This window comes from Carassius auratus, chromosome 36 (assembly GCF_003368295.1).
Source record: "Carassius auratus strain Wakin chromosome 36, ASM336829v1, whole genome shotgun sequence".
Taxonomy (NCBI): Eukaryota; Metazoa; Chordata; class Actinopteri; order Cypriniformes; family Cyprinidae; genus Carassius; species Carassius auratus.
In genome coordinates, this window is record NC_039278.1 from 13,580,692 (window position 1) to 13,600,547 (window position 19,856).

The 19,856-nt window shown below is 37.1% G+C and overlaps 1 protein-coding gene across 5 annotated transcripts; it reads right to left on the bottom strand.

The window, feature by feature from the left end:
* Positions 1–42: 42 nt before the first annotated feature.
* On the bottom strand, positions 43–19,156 carry LOC113055327 (phosphatidylinositol 4,5-bisphosphate 3-kinase catalytic subunit alpha isoform-like). 5 transcript variants are annotated; one of them, XR_003277514.1, is made up of 22 exons: positions 18,821–19,156; positions 17,908–18,016; positions 16,271–16,682; positions 15,735–15,944; positions 13,478–13,728; positions 12,835–13,080; positions 12,550–12,635; positions 11,871–11,976; positions 10,393–10,545; positions 9,932–10,066; positions 8,623–8,747; positions 8,285–8,531; positions 8,099–8,202; positions 7,799–7,970; positions 6,983–7,089; positions 6,423–6,544; positions 6,259–6,337; positions 5,949–6,119; positions 5,727–5,844; positions 5,482–5,636; positions 3,715–4,499; positions 43–3,017 (listed from the first exon to the last, which is right to left on the bottom strand). XR_003277514.1 is itself a non-coding variant. In XM_026221562.1 (22 exons), exons 4-22 carry the CDS (start codon positions 16,620–16,622, stop codon positions 4,229–4,231), a joined length of 3,210 nt encoding a protein of 1,069 aa, XP_026077347.1. In that variant the 5' UTR covers positions 16,623–16,682; positions 16,801–16,857; positions 17,908–18,016; positions 18,821–19,156; the 3' UTR covers positions 43–4,228. The 5 variants fall into 5 exon arrangements, 4 of the variants coding, with proteins under 4 accessions (XP_026077347.1, XP_026077345.1, XP_026077348.1 ...); XM_026221562.1 differs by adding an exon at positions 16,801–16,857 and having other exon boundaries at positions 43–4,499; XM_026221560.1 differs by having other exon boundaries at positions 43–4,499.
* Positions 19,157–19,856: the final 700 nt, after the last annotated feature.

Sequence of the window (19,856 nt, forward strand, 5' to 3'; positions counted from 1 at the left end):
GACATGTATATAATCAGACAGATCCACACACAAAAAAAAAAATCTTGAAATACGTTTATTTGTACATAGTCACATTACACTCAAAATATTGAAGACAGACTGGATACAAAGCTACTTTTGAATTGAGGTGCACAATGAAACCGAATAGAAATGAAGATGAGGCTTTGTAACTGACGGCAGTTTATAGATGGTTTCAACTGAGTGCAGTCATAGGCCAAAAATCCCTTATATCTACCAAAAAAAAAAAAAAAAAAAATTATAATAATAATCCAAGGGCAATTTTTTCAACTTTTCTCTTTTTTCTATTTTTCCCCCCACTTTTTCATGCAAGGAAGAAAGGAGGTAAAGAAAGTATTTTGCCCTCTATATATAATTTTCTAATAGTGATAGTAAAGAAAATCATATATTTATGACATCATAATTCAACACATAAATGAGTAAAATGCGACAGCAATACAGAGAGAAATGTAAACACTCAAAGCATAAAAAAATAACAAATAAAACACGCTTTGACCTTCCATTAAATAGAATTTTCTATATCTTCCATCTTTTACACTTCACATAATAGCAAACAAATTTAAACGTTTGTTTTTCTTTGAATTTAAATGGTATTTTTTTCTCTCTTTTTATTGGTGCAGTGGAGTTTCTAACTGTAGAGAGACTCCAACCCAAACCATGGAAACATTCACAATCGGTATGAAATTGCCTATGCAAGTAAACCTTCAGTGCTATGAAACATTGACGGCATCGTAGTCGACACAAAGACCGCTCCAAGCGATGATTTTCAAGTACAACAAATAAACATTTTGTCGTTTAACTCCTTTTTTTTCTCATTTTCCTTTGTAATACAAAAGACTTCAGAATTTCTGCATCTCAATAGTTTGTTTGAAAGTCATTAAAATTATTAAAAAGTAAATTACAAAGCTACTGATCACATTAGACGTTTGTGAATGGGCTTTTAAGCGGGTCCAGCCCAAGTAGATCTGTAACCTGTACAGACAAAAACACGTAGTGAAAAGAACCATGCAATAAATGGCTTTAGGAGAGCTAACATAAGGCTGCTTACTATGACTAAGCTCTAATGTAACGGATCTCAGTTAAATGAGCACATAGGTTTAAAAACACATGCAGGAGACTAAAGCATCCCTTGGGAGCGAAGGCAAAGAGAGAAAGAACAGAGGAATACAAAGTGCTAGAACCACTTGCAAACATCAGCCTGACACCCAAGTGTATACCTGTTCATTTGTTTTCTGCATATAAGTTACAACTGTAAAAAAAAAAAATAATAATAAAAAATAGTAAGTACTCAGGACACTATTTTAAACTTAAAAGCAGTACAAAAACAAACCATCTTTCATCATGATTTGCACTGTTTGATGCTGCCCAATATTCAAGCTGAATTCCGGCTCTGGAAAGACCTCATCAAACTGTAATGTGGAAATGAGCATATGTCGTTTCCTTAAGTTCCTACGTCGACCAATCAGATCTTCATCTGATCATTTAGATCTCAGGTGGTTATGAAAGTAAGATCACTGCTTTTCCTTTCGAGGAAAACACAAGAATAATAGTGCCTTTTCACAGCTTTAAAAGTAATGCATGACAGGGGCTTGGATTAACTGACCAAAAAAATAAAAATAAATTAGATTTGTGTCCAATGAGATAATTCCGCCTAAAAAGAAAACAGTCACCATTTACTCACCCTCACGTCACTTCAAACACAAATGGAAGTAAATATTTACTTTTTCCAATAAAATTCAATTAGGTCCAACGTTGCATTAAAATATCTTTATAGAGTTCCAAAGAAAATAGAAAAAGGTTTGGAAAAGCATGAGCGTGAGTAAATGTTGTTTTTTTTGGGGTGTGATAATTATATTGGATACGATCGGTTCTTGAATCTCACATCACAATCTGGTTCAAGACGGCGAAACTAAAGTGTTATTGGGATTCAAAAAGCTGGCCAATCAACAGGACGAAGGGAGCAGGTTGAACGTAACACTGCTATCACGGCCTCTTGCAAGGCACTTAACCTGACTCAAGAGGATGCTCCTTAGTTCATTTGAAAAGAACAAATAAATAAAAAAAATACCCTTACTTCCTCTTCTTTAGTTTGCTCAGCCCTGTAAGACCACATCTGAGACATCTGCACCATGAAACATTCATGGCACATTGCCTTCACTAATGAAAAAAAGAGACAATGAGGGGAAACAGTGCATGTATATATACACATATATATCTGTATATAAATGTATCTGTTCTGTTCTAATGCACTGTACTGTCATCGTAAATTATTTTACCAGTCATCCATTTAAAGCTTCTAAAAGCCATTGATCTAAAACATCCATTTCGTCCAAAAATCTTTCAACATAATGTTTAACTACATAGCACCATTTGTTTTAAAGAAACAGTCCAGCCCAAAATAACCCTTATTTCATTCAAAACCTGTATGACTAACTTTCTCTGTGAAACACAAAAAAAATTTTTGAAGAATGATGAAAACTAGTGTCAGTTTCCATTGACTTCAGTGGTATTTTTCTTTGTCCATTCTTTAGAAGTCAATTTTGGTTTAGATCCCAACATTTACAGTAAATAAAATAATTTTCTTTTTTGGGTGGACTATCCCTTTAATGCTTCGTGCACAATATACAGGTGGCATCTGTTTAAAAGAAAAAAAGGCAGGCTAAAAAGGAAAGGCCTAGCCAGCTTTAGTGTAGTAGAATAAATTACCCAGAGTCAACGGAAGGGGAGAAGAAGCGGTGGTTTTGTCTTTCCTAACTACCCAGTGTCAAAGCACCAACAAGTGTTTGCTTTCCTGTGGCATGCAAGGACACGTGGAGAAGAATATCCATGCATACTAAGCGATTGTATTAAGGCTTCATATCTGCACGCTGCCAGGGCATCTGATAGGACAATCGTTATTCTGCGCTGCTCAATCGCACTGGACAACCGAGAAAACACAGAGACGATAACCTGGATTCCCTTGATGTTTCACACACTGGCACTGGAAAAACATCATTGATCTGTAAGGAATAAAAATAAAGATATTTGTCCTGATTAGTGATAAACTGATACATTTCCAGCCAGGCTGATTCATTTGCCAATATATGACTATTACTATAACCCATCGGTATTGGCTGACAGTGAAAATAAACACTACGTAATTTGCTTCAAACTGAATACTCGGGGGTATATAGTGTGTAAAATAAGGGAAATACTTAATCAGCACTTATCTGCTTATATATCACCATCAGTACTAGCCATATAAAAAAAAAAAAAAAAATGTAGAGCTAAAATGAATATTTCTTTCTATCATGGAGGGTCTGCACGGTTATTGTCTAGTGAGTTACGTGCATATCGAGAACACAAACCATGTCTCTGAAAAGTCCGTATAAGGAGTACAAGACTCGTGTAGTGCTACGGTGAGGCCAAAATGTGAGTTCATAATAAAAAGGAAATAAAAAAATATTCACATCCAGTGCATAATAAGGTATTCAGGCTATCATTTTAGCTCACTGTGCATATAAGGAAGAAAAGAGAACGAAACCTTATCATCTGTCTATTACAAAAACCTGTGTGGCCAACTGAACTCAAAGAACAGGAACGCAATTTGAAAATCAGCACCATCAGATTCGTACTGCTATGCCTCGGCTGCCTTTCAGGGGATTTAGAGTCGCTTTTGAGAGGAAAGGCCAGGTAGCAGACCAGAAAGTTTCATACCCTGTTTTTCTAGTGTTCTCAGAGGTTCCGTGCATATTAGAAGGCATTTGTAGTTTTAAACAGGAAGACATGAACATCCCCACAAAAGCTCCTGAAGAGTGCAGAACGTTTTTTTTTTTTTTTTTTTGTCTTTGAAGGTTTGTTTTCCGCAGAACAATTGTAAGAAGTAATAATAATAAGAAGAATTTAATCTCCAGGAGAAGAGCAGCACAATGGGGAGAGAAAAAAAAAAAAAAAAACTGTAGGACAAAACCCCAGCTCTATTATACAACCACTCTGGACAATGATGGGCAGGAGTTGCCTCATATAAGGTAAAACACAAACAAAAACCAAGAGGAGGACAAAAAACATGTCCTTCCAGGTTGTTTTAGTGCTCTGAAGGTCATTTGTACATGAGGTTTGGGTGCTATGATTCTTCATGGCATAAAACAGGCAGTGCTTCCTACAAAAAGGGTTTTGTTTCTGCCCTGTTATCCTGCCCCAAATTCCACCAGGGGCTGGGATCGGTGTCGGCTCAGTTTTGGGCATGGTGCCGGATGGTGTGAAAGATCCAGTCCATCTTGGTGGTCCATCCACCATGGTGAGCGTCATTCATCTGCTTCATGAAATAGTCTAAGGCCTCTTGCTCTGTTTTGTCCAGTGCCAGGGTCTTTCGGATATAAGCGATGTCGTCAAAGGACTGCAGCTCTGGCATGCCTGAGCCCAGCATCATGGAGAAGAGATTTATGAAAAGGTTGGCATGCTGTCTGATAGCCAAGTAAGCCTTGTAGCACATCTCCTGGAACCTACAGGGGGAGACAGTGAGATGTTCAGCTACCCTGCTGCATGTAAATAAAGTCCAAAAACACAGAAAGGAGTACTGGGATTATTAAATGAGTTTTTGGTTAAATTCCATAAATGAGGTCTGTGGCTAACACAAGCTCAAAGTCCAATAGCTCAATTTATTTTTATTCTACAAATTAAATTACACCACGTTAGTGATTTCTTAAAACGTTAAGGTTTATTGAAAAAGCCAGTAGCTAAGGCTACGTCCCCACAAAGCCAGAGCTTAGCCCAATCCAATCTTTTTTCCCCTCGTTCTAAAAAACAAATCCCGTCCACACGACGTCGCATCAAGAAATATCTGCGTACCCAAAAAAACAGTTTAATCGACAGAAAACGATGAAGTATACTTATGCCAGATCAGGATGTGGCGCTGCATTTTTGCCACAGAGATACACTAAAAAACTTTTTTTGCAGTGGGCCGCGCAAACATATGTGTTTGGTTGTGTGGGCAGCGAGTTGAAAAAGGTTGTGAACCACTGCTCTACATTAAAAAAATATAAATAAACAAAATTTTGATGAGCTCAAAACCTGTTTTTAAAGGCACTTTCAAAGCCTGTCCTTCCATTAGACTATTTCATCATTGGGTTATTTCACTGCTACTCCTCTGACACACACTGATACAAATCCTGCTTCTTTTTTTTTTTAAGCCTACTTTGAGTCCCAAATGAAGCGGAGATTTGTAAGAAAGAGGAAGTCTGGAGAAGTGGCAGGAAACTTGGCAGCCGGCTTGCTGTCAGAGTATTGTTGGAGGAGGAAAGGCTGCTGGGATGGAGGCCCAGGAGGCCCATTTTGAAAGCCTCTATTGTTCAACTCAATCTCTAACTGTCTCGGATAGTTAGCTGCCTGCCAGTTACTATGTTAATGTTGAAACACAAACGATTTGTTTCTGCTAAGCTAACACTGGAAAATAATGTGTAATGCTTCCAACACACACATACGCACCTCTCAAACTCTCTGGTTTTAGTGCACTCTTGGGTCCCTCCTTTGCTGATCACAATTAAGAAATCTTGAGTTAACACAAACGGCACTCGCTCTCGCTTGTAACCAAACTTCTTCTTCTTGTGGTCCAAAAAGTGACCAAAATCTATATGAAACAGCTGCAGGAACACAAGCAAAAGGTCAATATGAGGATACTGATCATGAAAATGTTTCATTGGCATTAAGGGATCTAAAGATCAAGTTTATACCTGCCCATCATCCTTCACCATGATGTTACTGTTGTGTCTGTCACCGATGCCCAGAATGAAAGTAGCCACACAATAGCCAGCGCACGATCGTGTAAACAAGTCGATGGCCATGTCGTACCTATTAACACAGATCAATCCGTTACTAGATATTTGAATACTAGCTATTTGAATCTAATTTTCTATTTAATAGTGAAAATAATTATTCAAATATTTGCCACTCACATCTCGCCCCTATTCTTGTCCTTCAGCCACTGATGCAATGTTGAACTGTTAAACTGAAGCGCACCTTTTAGACCTCCTTTACACTGAATCTGCATGATGGTGTGGGAACTTCTAACCACCTCAATGAGACCCACGCAGTCTCCAATAGACAAGCAGCCATAGGGGAGCATTCTGGGATAATAGAGTTAATAGAAAATCTTTTCAAAATCACTCATGACAAATTAAGATTAATAATCTGGTAACTACTATTTATATGACTGAACAATGTTTTGGTTACCAGGCAAGAGGTTTAAACCCTTTGCCCACATACCTCAGGTCCAGCCCCTGATTTTGCCAAATGTTCTCCATTATTCTGATGATCTGTAGTGTCAGCATGTCTTGCCGCAGGTCTGAGGAAAGGAAAAGTTTACCATACAAAATAAAGACATCCATACTAAAAAAAGATTTTTATTCTTGTGTATTTTTTCTTCTGACCATCCCCATTCTTAAAGATGATCTCATTGTTTTGGAAGAGCAGTTCGGACATGATGTCAGGATTTTCCCAGTTCAGCCAGAGCGGTCTCTTGGCAGAGGACATAATTCTGCAGTCTTCAAGTCTAACAGGCAAACAGAAAAACAAGTCAGCAATCAAACAGACTACGGTTCAGAAGCATGTGGTCAGTTTAATTTTTTGCTCACCAAGACTGCATTTATCCACTCAAAAATTCAGTAATATTGTGAAATTTGATTCAAATTTCAAAAAACTGTTTTCTATTTTAATATATTTTAAAATGTTATTTATTCCTGTGATTTTTCAGAAATCATTCTAATAAGCTAATTTGCTATTCAAGAAACATTTATTAATATCAATGTTGAAAACGGTAACCGGTTCTAAACCGTAGGAAATTCAAAAGAACAGCACTGATTAGAAAAAGACCATTTAGTAACATTATAAATGTCTTGACTGCCATGCTTAATGTTGCCGTAAAACTGACATGTCTGCTAAATGAAAATACATTCTCTCAGCAGTAAATACTGCACAGTGCGGGACTCACCGTAGATTACCCAGCTGGTGGGCGGGGTTGAGCGGAGAGGTGAAATTTTGGAGGGCATCCATGAAGTCTGGTCGCTTCATCTGCTCCACCAGGAACTTCATTTGCACCTGAAAAACCAAAACAAATACACTTTAAAATAAAAGTCAGTCGATAGATAAAAATATCATTCTAAAGTCAACATCAGAGCAATGGATGATCTTAGATTTTTCGTTAATATTATTGATTTTTCTATTTTCTACTGCCCTATTATCGATTTGCCACTACACCAGGAGGCAGGTGCAATAAAAAAATAAAAATAAAAATGCATTTATCGATAGTTTTATCACATATTAAAAATGACTACTTCTTGATCATTTTTGTTCCATAATTAATAACTACAAGTTTTTAATTTTAATTGTTATAATTTTTTTTTTTTTTTTTATATCAAACTGCAGATTCATGAATCTTTTTATCCACATGCCAACAGCTGCTTACTTGATTTATTTTTTTCAATTTATTTATACATTTCCCAGTTGTTTTCCTTATTCCTTAACTGATTTTTCAATGAAATAATTGATTTGAGCCCCCATTAGATCAAAAGAGCTTATCCAACCTTATTCACAACAAATGCAAAACAACTTAATTGGCTAATGAACTTAAGGCTTAACTACTTAACATCAAGTGGGATGTTTATTTTAATGCCTGAATGCTTTTTAAAGATCACCTCACAGAATAGACATTGTATGCTCCATAAAGACTCCTAATATAACCTCACATGCCCATGCAACTATCTACGGTACTTTTAGGTGAGGTGAGAAGGTCAAGGGCTGAGTTTACCTTCTGGGTTTCATCCTTCTTCTCCTGTTTGAGAATGTCTGTGAGGTTGATGAGCTTCTCCATGGCTTCCACCTGTCTGCTCAGGTGCTTCAGGTACATGCCACATGCCCGACAGTATGACTCCAGCAGCAGACCAAACCGCTGACTCACGGTTTTATTGTGCATTTCTGACCTGCAACCGCACAAGATAGGTTACAACTTTGAACTTCATTTGGAACTTCAGAAACATGGTCATGATGTTTAGGTCATTGTACGTAAAAACCCTGATAGAAAAGAGAACAAAAAGAGGAAATCTCTTACTTTAAATGCCAAAAGAAGAAGTGCCCAATCCTCTGGTTGGTAAGAGCTTTTTTCAGCAGAAATCGCACCAGTGGGTTATCAAGATACTGCTCATACTTCAAAACCTTCAACAAATGTAAAGTGAAACATTGAAAAAAAACTTAAAAGTAAACATAAATAATGAATAAATGATTATATCAGTCTTACCTGAACCAACTGAATGAGGTACTGCGAGAGTTTGTCATCTGTCAGATACTTCTCAAGGCACCGGACTGCGAAGTCTCGGATCATTGGATCAGGATAGTTACAGTCAAGCAGCTCCATGGCTTGTTCCGGCTTTATTGCGGGCCAGTCTTTAAGAAGGCAAAACATCTGTGCAACTTCATCCCTGGAATTCCACTTCACCGCCAGAAGAATCTTGGGCAGGATATCTGGAATATTTACACAATACTGCCTAGAGTAAAAGAAACACAAATACAGTTTTAAATAAACTTTTCTACCAAGAGGCACCAAAATGAGTAGAGCAAATGGGGACGTTAAACTACCGGTGTCTCCATAAGAAGTCTTTTTCCTGCTCAGTGATCTCAGAGAGCGGGTCCCTGTTGCTCAGCTGTCGAAGTTGCTCTATATCAGCCTCCGTCATGGCATGGTCTCGCGCGAGTCTGCTGCTCTGTAAGTCAGATGAGAAACTCAATTTTAATATCAGAACAACTTAGAAAGAAAAATAAATTCGGTCATATTTTATTAATGATTAACATTCACTTAATAATATTGAAAATATTGTAATATTAACAAATATATTCATTTTCTCCATTTTATTTTATACACATAAGCATTCAAAAGTTTTGGGTCAGAAAGAATTACGAAATGTATTCTTTTACTCAGAAATGGCACTTGTTATTTAAATATTAGGGGTGCTCCGATCACGATCGGCCGATCGTTAATGCGCATCTCGTCAGTAAAGCCGGTTCTCTAATCAGCGGTAAATTCCATCAGGTGAGTGATTTCTGTTACTACACAGAGCCGTTGTTAACTGAGAAGATGCGCCAAAAAACGCTGAAAATGAAGTGGATTTGCGCATCTTCTCTATTAACAACATCTCTGTGTAGTAACAGCTGCTCTATGTGAAATCACGCTCCTGATGGAATTAACCGCTGATTAGAGAACCGGCTTTACTGACGAGATGCGCGTTAACGATCGGCCGATCATGATCGGAACACCCCTATTAAATATTCCACTAGACTATTTCAATATTGCGTTTCTTTAGCAGCATAATAAAAGTATAATTTGACAATGTGAAAATTCAGCTGTCATCACAGGAATAGATTACATTTAATTAATAGAAAACAGTTATTTGAAATTGTAATATTTCACAATATTTCACAGTAAGATACTTTTTTTTTTTTTTTTTTTAAGTACTCAAATTCTGGAACAACGGTGTCCTTTCAATGTGAATAAACCTTAATAACGGTTCAGAAATGAGCTTTTGAGCAACAATCTTTGTAAGACAGACCTAATATGACCTCTGTTGTCATTAAACAATGGTGTCTGCTTTTGTAGAATTGATGCATCAGTGATTTTAACAAGATAGCAGTAGTTTTAAAGCCTTGAAGTGATTAAGCCTCCAGGATTCATGCCATGCTGCTAAAAAAAATTTACTGTCACTGCTGAGATCTATTTCAAAACCAAATGAATGAACATGATAATTAATAACTGGAATAATGACACGGACTCGTGAGGTGATTGTAGAAAGTGACAGATGTTTCTCATGCTCCTCAGGCTTGTAAAGGGTATTAATAGCAGCAGGAAGTGTGTCAGAATTATTAATTAATTAGGATGTGTGTGTAAGCTCACCTGTCCAGACTGACAGTAATTGTATCCCATCTCCCTGGATATTATCCAGTTAGCATGATCCTCAATCGTGGCCATGTCAGGGTACTTTACAGGGGAGCTGAAATAGTCGAACTCCAGCTCCAGACATGGGGTTTCCTAGAGTAAATATAAATCAATAAATGAAATATACAGCAAAACACATTAACAAATCAAGTAACTAAATAACATTTTACTAAGAACTAATACGATTTTAGCATCCATGCAGATACACTACTGAATTTTGCATTAAGGCCATTAGATCTTTCTTGTAAATAAAAAATAACCAAATAATTTAAATAAACACTATAAATATACTGAATAAACAGATTTGGAACATACGCTCTTGATTAACCATGTCAGCTCAGATTAGACAACACAGAGGAATCGTATTAGAGCTTATTAAAGTGTCCCAGTGTTCAAAGAGGTTATGCAAGAGAGGAAACCTTATTAGGGTTGGAGCCTGTGACCCCAATCGGGTTGAGGAGGTCTTCTAGGCCGTGTGGTACTGGCCACAGGTTCAGTGCCATCTTTCCTGAGACCAGAGTGTGTGTGTAGTCAAACAAGTTGACGTTTCCCCAGGCCAGTGGACAGTGCTCCTGTAGAAGATCATTTAAATGTTCATTTCAAAGCCCTCTGAAGCAAACACTATTAGAACAATTTTTTTATCAATTAACGTTATTTTTAGAAATAATTTAATTTTAGTTTTGTTATGTGCTTTTGTCTATTTATTTTTTTAAATAGTTTTTTGTTTTTTTCTATTTCTATTTAGCTTGAACTTATTTTTATTTCAGGTTTAATTGCAGGCATTTCAGTATTTCAACAAACTTATTTGTCACCCTGGACCACAAAACCAAGTTGATGGGGTATATTTTTAGCAAAAACATTAATATGGGTCAAAATTATATTTTTCTTTAATGCCAAAAATCATTAGGATATCAAGTATAGATCATGTTCCAGGAAGATATTTTGTAAATTTGATTAGTAATATGCATTGCTAAGAACGTCATCAAGGCGATTTTCTCAGTATTTCGATTTTTTTGCACCCTCAGATTCCAGATTTTCAAATAGTTGCATCTCAGCCAAATATGGTCCGATCCTAATAAACCATACATCAATGGAAAGCTTATTTATTCAGCTTTCATGTGATATTTAAATCTCTGGTTTTGTGGTCCATGGTCACATTTTCAGTTGCTAAGGCAACACAAGTTTCTTTTAATGTACATTCTCTTTGATAATGTATATTTTATTTAAGATTTATTTCAATTAACAAAAACTATTTTAATAGTTTTAGGGTTCTTTCACACTTGGTTCACTTGCCTGGTCTCAACCCGAGTTCGATTGCTCCCCCCTCTGGACTGCGTTCATATTATATTATGTGAATCCGAACCACGATTCGTTTGTGTACTCAAGCCATCAGCTGTTTACCCCATTGCTTAGTGACGACAGCGCAGGAGAAGGCGGCAAATGCATAACATTGATTTACGTTTTTGAACCAATCTTAATACGCACTTACGTCTGTAATATGAATGTACTGCAAAAGCCCTAAAGATCAATGAAGGCACACAAAAATACTACATCTAGCCCTCTGTCTGCAGCGCGTCAGTCACGCTCATCCGGAAAGTAAGTGAAACACAAACAAACAACATTTTTATCAAATAATACGTCGGTTAATTTCTGCGATTTGGTACGATTGCGTTCCCATCAGCAGTGAACCCTACCGGAGTTCACATGAACCGTACCCCAGACCACCCTTTTTAAGCGGACATGGGTACGGTTCATGGGTGCGCACCCGAGATTGGAAGACAGCGTTCATATCATCCAAACGAACCGAACTGACATCAATCGAACCTGGGTGCGCACCAAAAGTTCTAGAGTGAAAGCACCCTTAGTTTATCATAACAACAGAAAACCAAATCATCACCTCTTTTGCCCCCTTCCTTCCTTTCACAGAGCAGATGGAGAGACAGAGCCGAGCTGCCCGGGGGATGTCGGGAATGTACATGTCATAGGTTAGCCACTCGTTCCACCTGGAGACAGAAATAGAAAATGCGATAAAAAAAATTTAAATATAGAATTTTGCATTTCAAATATCTAACACTTTTGAAAGTCATAATACTGGGCATGACATCAGGGGTCGGCCAACCTTCAGCCACCACTGGCATGGTGAGGGCAATCGCTGGCAAGAGAATTAGTATGACCAATTACCATGTGGCCAGGGCCAACAAGACTGAGGAAAATCTATTTACTTGTGCTTCCCACTAACAGCATGGACTTAGTCGTTGAAGTTGGATGGTACAAAGCCACTTACACTTAGGAATTGTGAGTATATATGTAGCAATTACATTCCATGAAAGTAAAATTTTATTCTGTGTAATAAAATGAATATATAATGGAATGCACCAAAAAATGTATTGAACAAAATGTGCATTTTGTCATATATATACTTTCATCCATGAAATTAGGCTGCTTTTAGAAGAGATGTAAACTGCAAAATACATACTAATAATTGCAAGACAGAATTATGAGATAAAAAGTCCCGACACTTTCACTCAGTAATGCATCAAATGCAGTAGCAGATACGACCAGTGATTGCACGGTACCTTGGGTTTGAACACGGCACACGCTGTGTATTGACATTATCACACAACTGTTCTCCACCATGGTAGATCCCCGTCCGCACATAAATCTGAAACAAAAGGTAAAAACTAATTAGCAAACAGCCTCTCAGATTAAGCAAATACTAGTGCAGAAAATGATAAGAAACAACACCCAAACCAGCTTCCTGTTCTTTGGCAGTATGAAACTTCTCCTACCTTACTAAACACTTCCCATTCATTTTGTATAATAAAAGACTTTCAGAATATAAGAAGACATCAGATAAGCACCTTGTCAATGTCCCGAATATTCACATTGACGTATGTGGCACAAAGGACACGTATCCTTAGAGTGCTGTTAATGGTCCAGAGGGATTTGGTGGAGGCCTCTCCGTTCATGTAAGGCGTGGCGGTGGAGATGCGGCGGGCGTAGGAGGGCATGGTGAAGTTGTCCATAGGCAGCTGAGAGTAAAGACTGTCCTTGGACATTAGCATGAGGTTTGGCAGCCGATTCAGCATAATGCAACTCCGTACATACTGACAGAAACAGAAACAGAGAGATATTTTGTACATAAAGCCACATAAATAGCACATCTCAAGTCATCCAAAATCTCCAGAGCTATTTTTAGTGTCCTAAACACTAATTACTTTTTGATGGGATGATTTTAACTTCAAATGCAGCCAGATACTCACACTACTCATTTGCATTCTGTGTACTGGCTGGTTTTGAGATAATGAAAGCCTGGAACAAACACATGACTAGTGCCAAAACCCTGAAAAAATCTTGAGATGACTACAAATTTCAGATGGCTAATTAATCAGTGCCCAGTATGAAACTACAAATCTGTACTCAAGATAAAAATATCATGAGAACATGCATAAAAAAAGTATATGAATTCATAAACAGAATAAAAAGACCAAACAGTCTAGATACCTTGTACTGACTAATGGGGTACTTTTCCAACAGGTACTCGTCACAGCCGCAGACTTTCAGGATGTATTTGCCCTGATATTCTTGCACGCACATCTTTAGCTGCTCGGCGGACAGCAGCATGCTCCTGGTCTTTTTCCTGATGGCTTCAGCGATCACATGTTCAGGTACGCAATCGTGATTGATTTTTAGTGTGTATTTTTGCTTGTCGTTGTTGGGAGAGACAATCACCCAGATGACCACAATGATTTGACCTACCACACAAAGAAGACCAGAGTGTTAACAGGAACAGCATTACTGAATTGAGTCCTTCAAGCATTAAGCATGAGAGAACAAACAATTAATCCCACATGCCAACTGAGTGTGTTAAAAAGAAAGGCTGGATATTGAATGCATCCCAATGAAGTTGTCATGGAATGAACTTAATGGAGTTAAGTTGGTTGTTCATGCATTCCTCCAGGGTAAGAGGAAACAGAGGAGCGAAAGCAAAAAACAAGCATCATATGCTTCATGACTACTACTATTACAACAGAGGCCCATTCGCATATGAAAGAAAACAACATGGCTGCACTACAAAACTTTCTGGAATGACTCTACACTGTGAAGATTACCACTGGCCTCAGGGTAGAAACCATAAAGAAACATTCCATGTTATTTCCAACCTCAGAATCAAGGTGCCGCATCTGTGGCATGTTGTTGATAACCACAGCCAATTATGTTGACTGGTCTTTCAATTTGTATCAACAAAAACACAATGAAAGCCTAGCAGGCAGTTGGGTAGCAGTATTATTACATGTATAAAACATGTCAAAAGTGACAGTTCAATAATGTGCTAGCATGAGACTAGTGTGGTAAATCATTATATCAAATATAAAATCTGTATTTTCAGCTCGACTATATTTGAAATATTTTTATTTATATATATATTACTCAACATTTCCTTTATTATGAACTTTTAACTCACTGTAAAATAAAGATTAAAAAAGATAAAAAATGTATTTATCTGAGTAATGATGCAAACTAATTGTTAAATCAATCAATATAGAATTTAAAAACCTAAACAAGGTTACTTTTGCATAATATACCCAGAGGAATAACAGAAAAGGACCTAGAACCATAATTAGGGTTGTCAACTTCAGAGAATTTAAATAAGGGACAACTGTGACTGTGTATGGGAAAATAAGTGGCAGAATAAGGGACGCTTAAAATATCTGTTCTGTATCACAAAGTATGTCATTTCCTTGTCTACAGTTAAGTATGTGTATAAAAGGTTGTCAGAAATGATCACAACAGTTGCTTAACCTATGTACTTTTATTTTTAAAATAAGGTTTGATATCATTATACCTTATTTTAAAATGTAAAATTAAACCTGACAACAAATGTCAAGCATGTTACATGCAAAGCATCAGCCTGAGTAAATTTGACCACTATAGAATTGTGACAAGTGGTGTAGTAATTTAGTAGGTGAATATACTGTGAAATTAAATACAAAATTTAAAGGATAACAATAGAACGTCTATGAAATGTCAGCCAATAAAGGTCTTAAAGCCTTCCTTGATTAGCTACGTTCTCAATTCATACAATGATTTATGCATAAAGAATGATTCAATTAGTTATTTGTATGGTCTAAAGTCTAGACGGTCAAACAGCGTATGCCTGTGAATACGGGTCAAACTGCAGTCCATACAGCTTCATACGGTACGCTTCTCTAATGCACTAAATATGGGACAATTCCATGTTATACGGAAGGGTTGGAAACCCTAACCGGAATACACCGTTCTGCAGTTGAGTTCTGCAAATTCTGCCCACAGAAATTACATTGGTAAGTCAAAAGCAGAAGTGCCTAAAAAAGTTCAAAAGAAGGTCATAGTTCAAGAAAGACTTTTTTAGCTCTTGAGGAAAATGTGAGTATGCATGGCCAAACACCATTCAAAATCTCAATGTTAGGTTTTTCTGAGTAGTTCCCATGTTGTTATGCGTTTTCTCGGTGGACTTTCAAGCCACCTAGCAACTGTATAATGTCTCGGCCAAAGGGAAATTCTAAGTCTGTTCACTTAAGTAATAGCCTTGCATAATTCGAGGTATCATACCCATTCAACAGAGGGCGGGACAAGTTACGCCAAAGATTACAACTTAAAACCACTAATACCAATAATGTTTTACCGTAGAATTCATGCAAGTAAATGACAACATGCCATTTGGTCCAAAAAATTGAAATGAAAAATAATCCAGAATATTTTTGTAAAAGAACAAACCTACCTTTGTCTAATTTGCCAAATATATGCTTTGGAAGCTCTGATGAAGACTCCACGTTAGGAGGATAAACATACAGCGCTCGACTGTGTGACCCACTGGCATCTCGCAGCTCTACTGAGTCTTTGCAGACATTAAGAATATTTCTCCTAAAGTCCTGCACCTCAGGATCCTTCACTAGATCAAACTCGCACACCGGCATGCCGATGGCAAAACCTGAAACACATAAAAAAAAACACCATCTTAGAACAAGGTAGGAAGAAGAAAGAGAGGTCTTTCATCTCAAATTTCTCTGAAAAATACTTGAGATAAATCAAAGACAATAACTTTCAAAAGTTTTTTACACTTCAATGTTAACTGATTTGAAAATGCATTAAAAGGAAATACCGGTAGTAATATTCTGAATTGATATTGGTAGTGTATGTTCTTCTGAAATAGGGATGTGAAATGTATTACTGAATTTCCGTTTTAAATTAGTTTCAAGTCATGCAAATATGCATATGGTTATTAAAAGAAAAACCAGCCAACGTGTGAGGTCTTACCAATTTCTCTGTTGAGGATTTTTTCCTCTCTGTTCCCTACTGGTTCTATGACCTTTAGGAAGGGCTGGAACAGCCGAAGGTCGCAAAGTCTTCTCGTCTCATCGTAGAACTCCTCACGCTCCGCCTCTTGCGTTACACTGACGAAAATATAGGACGTCTCCTCCTGCAGCAGGTGGTGGAGGGGGTACTTCCTTGCCTCCTTAAACAGTTCATGTTTGATTGTGATGAGGGTGGCCTCCCGCAGGCACTCTAGTGTCAAGATCATGCCATTGGGCAGTAGACAGTCTACCAGAATCCTGGGGGGCATCAAATGGATGCCCCATAGTTCCCCCGAGGAGGGTCTTGGAGGCATGGTGTGTAGTCCTCACAGTCTTTAACAGCGGGGGGGAAAAAACTCCAACCTCTTCTTCACCTGAGGGAGAACAGGATGCAAAAAGTTTGATTTGGCAACATGTTTGACATCATGCACTGTTTTTAATAACAACAAAAATCAACGGAAAAGACAAAATGTTTAGCATTGCAAACTACACCTCAGATAAAGAAGTCAGCTAGTCCCAAAAGAAACAAATTAGGTCTTGAAAGACAAACTGCAACAAACAGGAACATAGATCGCAAAAAGCATAATAAACAAAAGTGATGCTACTGATTGACCTGTGTTATTATTTCAGGTTTAACCTACTGATATCAAGGATCATATAAAACATTTGGGCTCTGTAAGATGTTTCCACAAAAATCTTAAGCAGCACAACTGTTTTCAACATTGATAATACATTTAAGCAGCAAATCAGCATATTAAAACAATTTTTGAAGGATCATGTGACACTAAAGACTGTAATTGTGGCTGCAAAAAAAAAAAAAAAAAATCACTGAAATAAATAGCCTTTTAAAAAATATTAAAACGTTTTAAATTTTAATAACATTAAAATATAACTTTTACAATATTACTGTTTTTTTTACTGTATTTTTCATTAAAAAGCAGCTTTGGTAAGCATAAGAGACTTCTTTTAGAAGCGTTTTTAAAAATCTTACCAATCCCAAAGTTTTGAATGATACCCAAATGACACACAATAGTGACATCAATGAAGCCAATAGAATCATTTAATGCGGTCACATCACTGACATCAGTCTTAATAAATAAATAAAACATCCTTACAGGAAGTTCAGTACAACCCAACAACAATGAGTCACTGAGCAATGACAGAAATGTATCACTGTGAGAGAGGAGAGATATTTCCACATAACATAGAGCCAAAAACATTGAGGAACTTCATACTGAAGTGGATGACTTGTCTTTCCCAGAAAACATGAGAGAAAAAACAGACACCCATATGCATCTCCTAGGTATAAGGCTGCTAAAAGCGATTCACCAATCTGACAGACTGCACTTTTCACCATGTTAATGCGTGATCTGAAATTATTGGATTTTAAAACTAGGCCATGTGAGATGAACATGTCAGATCGTTTGTCCTGACTATACTCCAATGTAGTTCTGCCAGTTTATTCATGTAAAACACCATGCAAATGTGCGAATCTTGGGAACACCACCCTTTCACACTTTTTATTGCTAGACATCTCTTCAGAGTAAAAAGAAAGCAGATGAATTCATATTTCCATAAGATGGTGGTATTGGTGCTTACCTGATTCTGATGTTAGGGCTGCTTGTAAATGTCCATCATAGTTCAGACTTTCATCTGATCTGTTTGTTTTATAACTTCTCTTTAGGTCCAGTTAATTATTCTGTAACAACTGAAAGGAGGACACTCATTTAGTGTCTAGTGGAAAGTGGACTAACAACTCCAACAAACCTCCACGGCAGTGTTAAGAGACACAAATGGGAAGATAAAGAGATTATGAGGTTTATCATGCTTGCATATGAAAGGACCAAGCCACAATGGCAGAGAATCAGTTGCTAAAATTAAATGTCTATAAACTGCATATAAGTCGGATCAATTTTTATTGTCATTAATCAAAACAAATAACACCTGAATCGTGACGGAGTAGAAACATGAGCTAAAGTGTCTATAAACCGGCTTCCTACTAACGTTACACCGCTAAACAAGTGTTTCATAAAAAAAAAAGGTTAATTTTATAACAAGAACGTTTAAACAGTTTAGTTCATTTAAGAAAAAAATATATATCTTATTAAAGCAGAAACATATTCTGAATGTTCATATACATGACATAATTAACGTTAGTCAGCTAGCAATACCAGACATAACACACTAATTAAAAGGAAACTGTTAAAGAGCTTAAAATTTCAAAAATAAAATGAGATCTTGGTTAGCGTATAAATAATTCATAAAGATTGATTATTTCTTAAAACATTAAGATGTTGATTACTTTAGCCACCTAGCCGGTAACGTTAGGCTAATCCGCTAGACTATCCCGATAATTTCAGATAAAAAAAAAACAAATGCAGTAATATCCCCCGCAAAGAGTATAGTCAGAAAAAACACATAAACTTTAAAATACCACCAGCTTGGTTATTCAAACGATAAAGGAATAAACACATATCTCACGTTTATATGTATAGCTAATATGGGTATGTACCGGAGAGCTGTTGTTAGGTAATCCGCTGTTGGTGTTCAGTCGCTCGGTCAGGGCTGTAATTCCAGCGCGGGGCGTTGCTGGGCCTCTAGCCACCCCACTCTGACACGCACCGCCTCTCCATCATCACAGCAGCAGCGGCGGATCGCGAGCGATGTTTTGAAACAAATCATTCATCACCGAGGGAGAACGACGAAATACATGCTGTTCAATATCCCATGGATTCGATAAAAATAGCAAGAAACGCTGTCACGACGGAATAAGGGAGGATCCTGGGAATAAAACAGCACCAAAGTGGCCAAATAGAAGAGGGAGGGTGACTGCTAAAGAGAGAGTGAGTGAGTGAGTGAGAGAGAGAGAGAGAGAGAGAGAGAGAGAGAGAATGACAAACCAATTGCACAGCATTTTTTCCCTTCTTCAGTCGATCATCCCGCTATGGTACAGCCATATGTTCAACAAACACATGCTAAACAAGCGAAATTAAGTGTGGATTGTTAATCTCTCGAAAAATCCCTAGAAATCGTAAATATTATATTTTAATGCCATCTTCAGGCTGCAAATATATGCGCAAAATGTGTCTTTATGTAGACTACTTGATGCTGTACAAAAGGCACGCAGGAATTGCATAAATGTTGACCCCGAATGTAATAATGATTGGTAATGAATAGACAAATATTTAAAATATTAAATTATGAATACATTAGACTGCATAAGCAACTTTTCTGAATTATCTTCATCCTTGTCTTTACAGATAGCCTATGCCGTTTTTTTTCATCCGTACTAATTTTGATCTATAGTTGCATATATAATTATAGGCATTTAATAATAAGTAGTAGTAGTAATTTGTTTATTGACACTATTATTTCTTTCTTTCGAGACGTGTAAAATACAGAGAAATTACTCTGTATTTTTATTATAAATTAAAGAACTTAGTTAAAAGTCATGGGCCTTGCTAAAAAATGCATTCACAAGCTTTAATACGTTTTCACAATTATATGTAAAAGTAATTTTAAAGTTGAATCTCAGTTTATTGTTGATC

What these genes read in the sequence shown, in the direction of transcription:
- LOC113055327 (XM_026221564.1), bottom strand. Translation starts at nt 16,622, where the DNA reads ATGCCTCCAAGACCCTCCTCGGGGGAACTATGGGGCATCCATTTGATG. An exon ending in GTGCCGTGTTCAAACCCAAG is followed by an intron (nt 11,977 to 12,549) that starts GTACCGTGCAAT and finishes TTCTGTCTCCAG; the next exon opens with GTGGAACGAGTGGCTAACCT. An exon ending in AATCAGGGGCTGGACCTGAG is followed by an intron (nt 6,120 to 6,258) that starts GTATGTGGGCAA and finishes CTATTATCCCAG; the next exon opens with AATGCTCCCCTATGGCTGCT.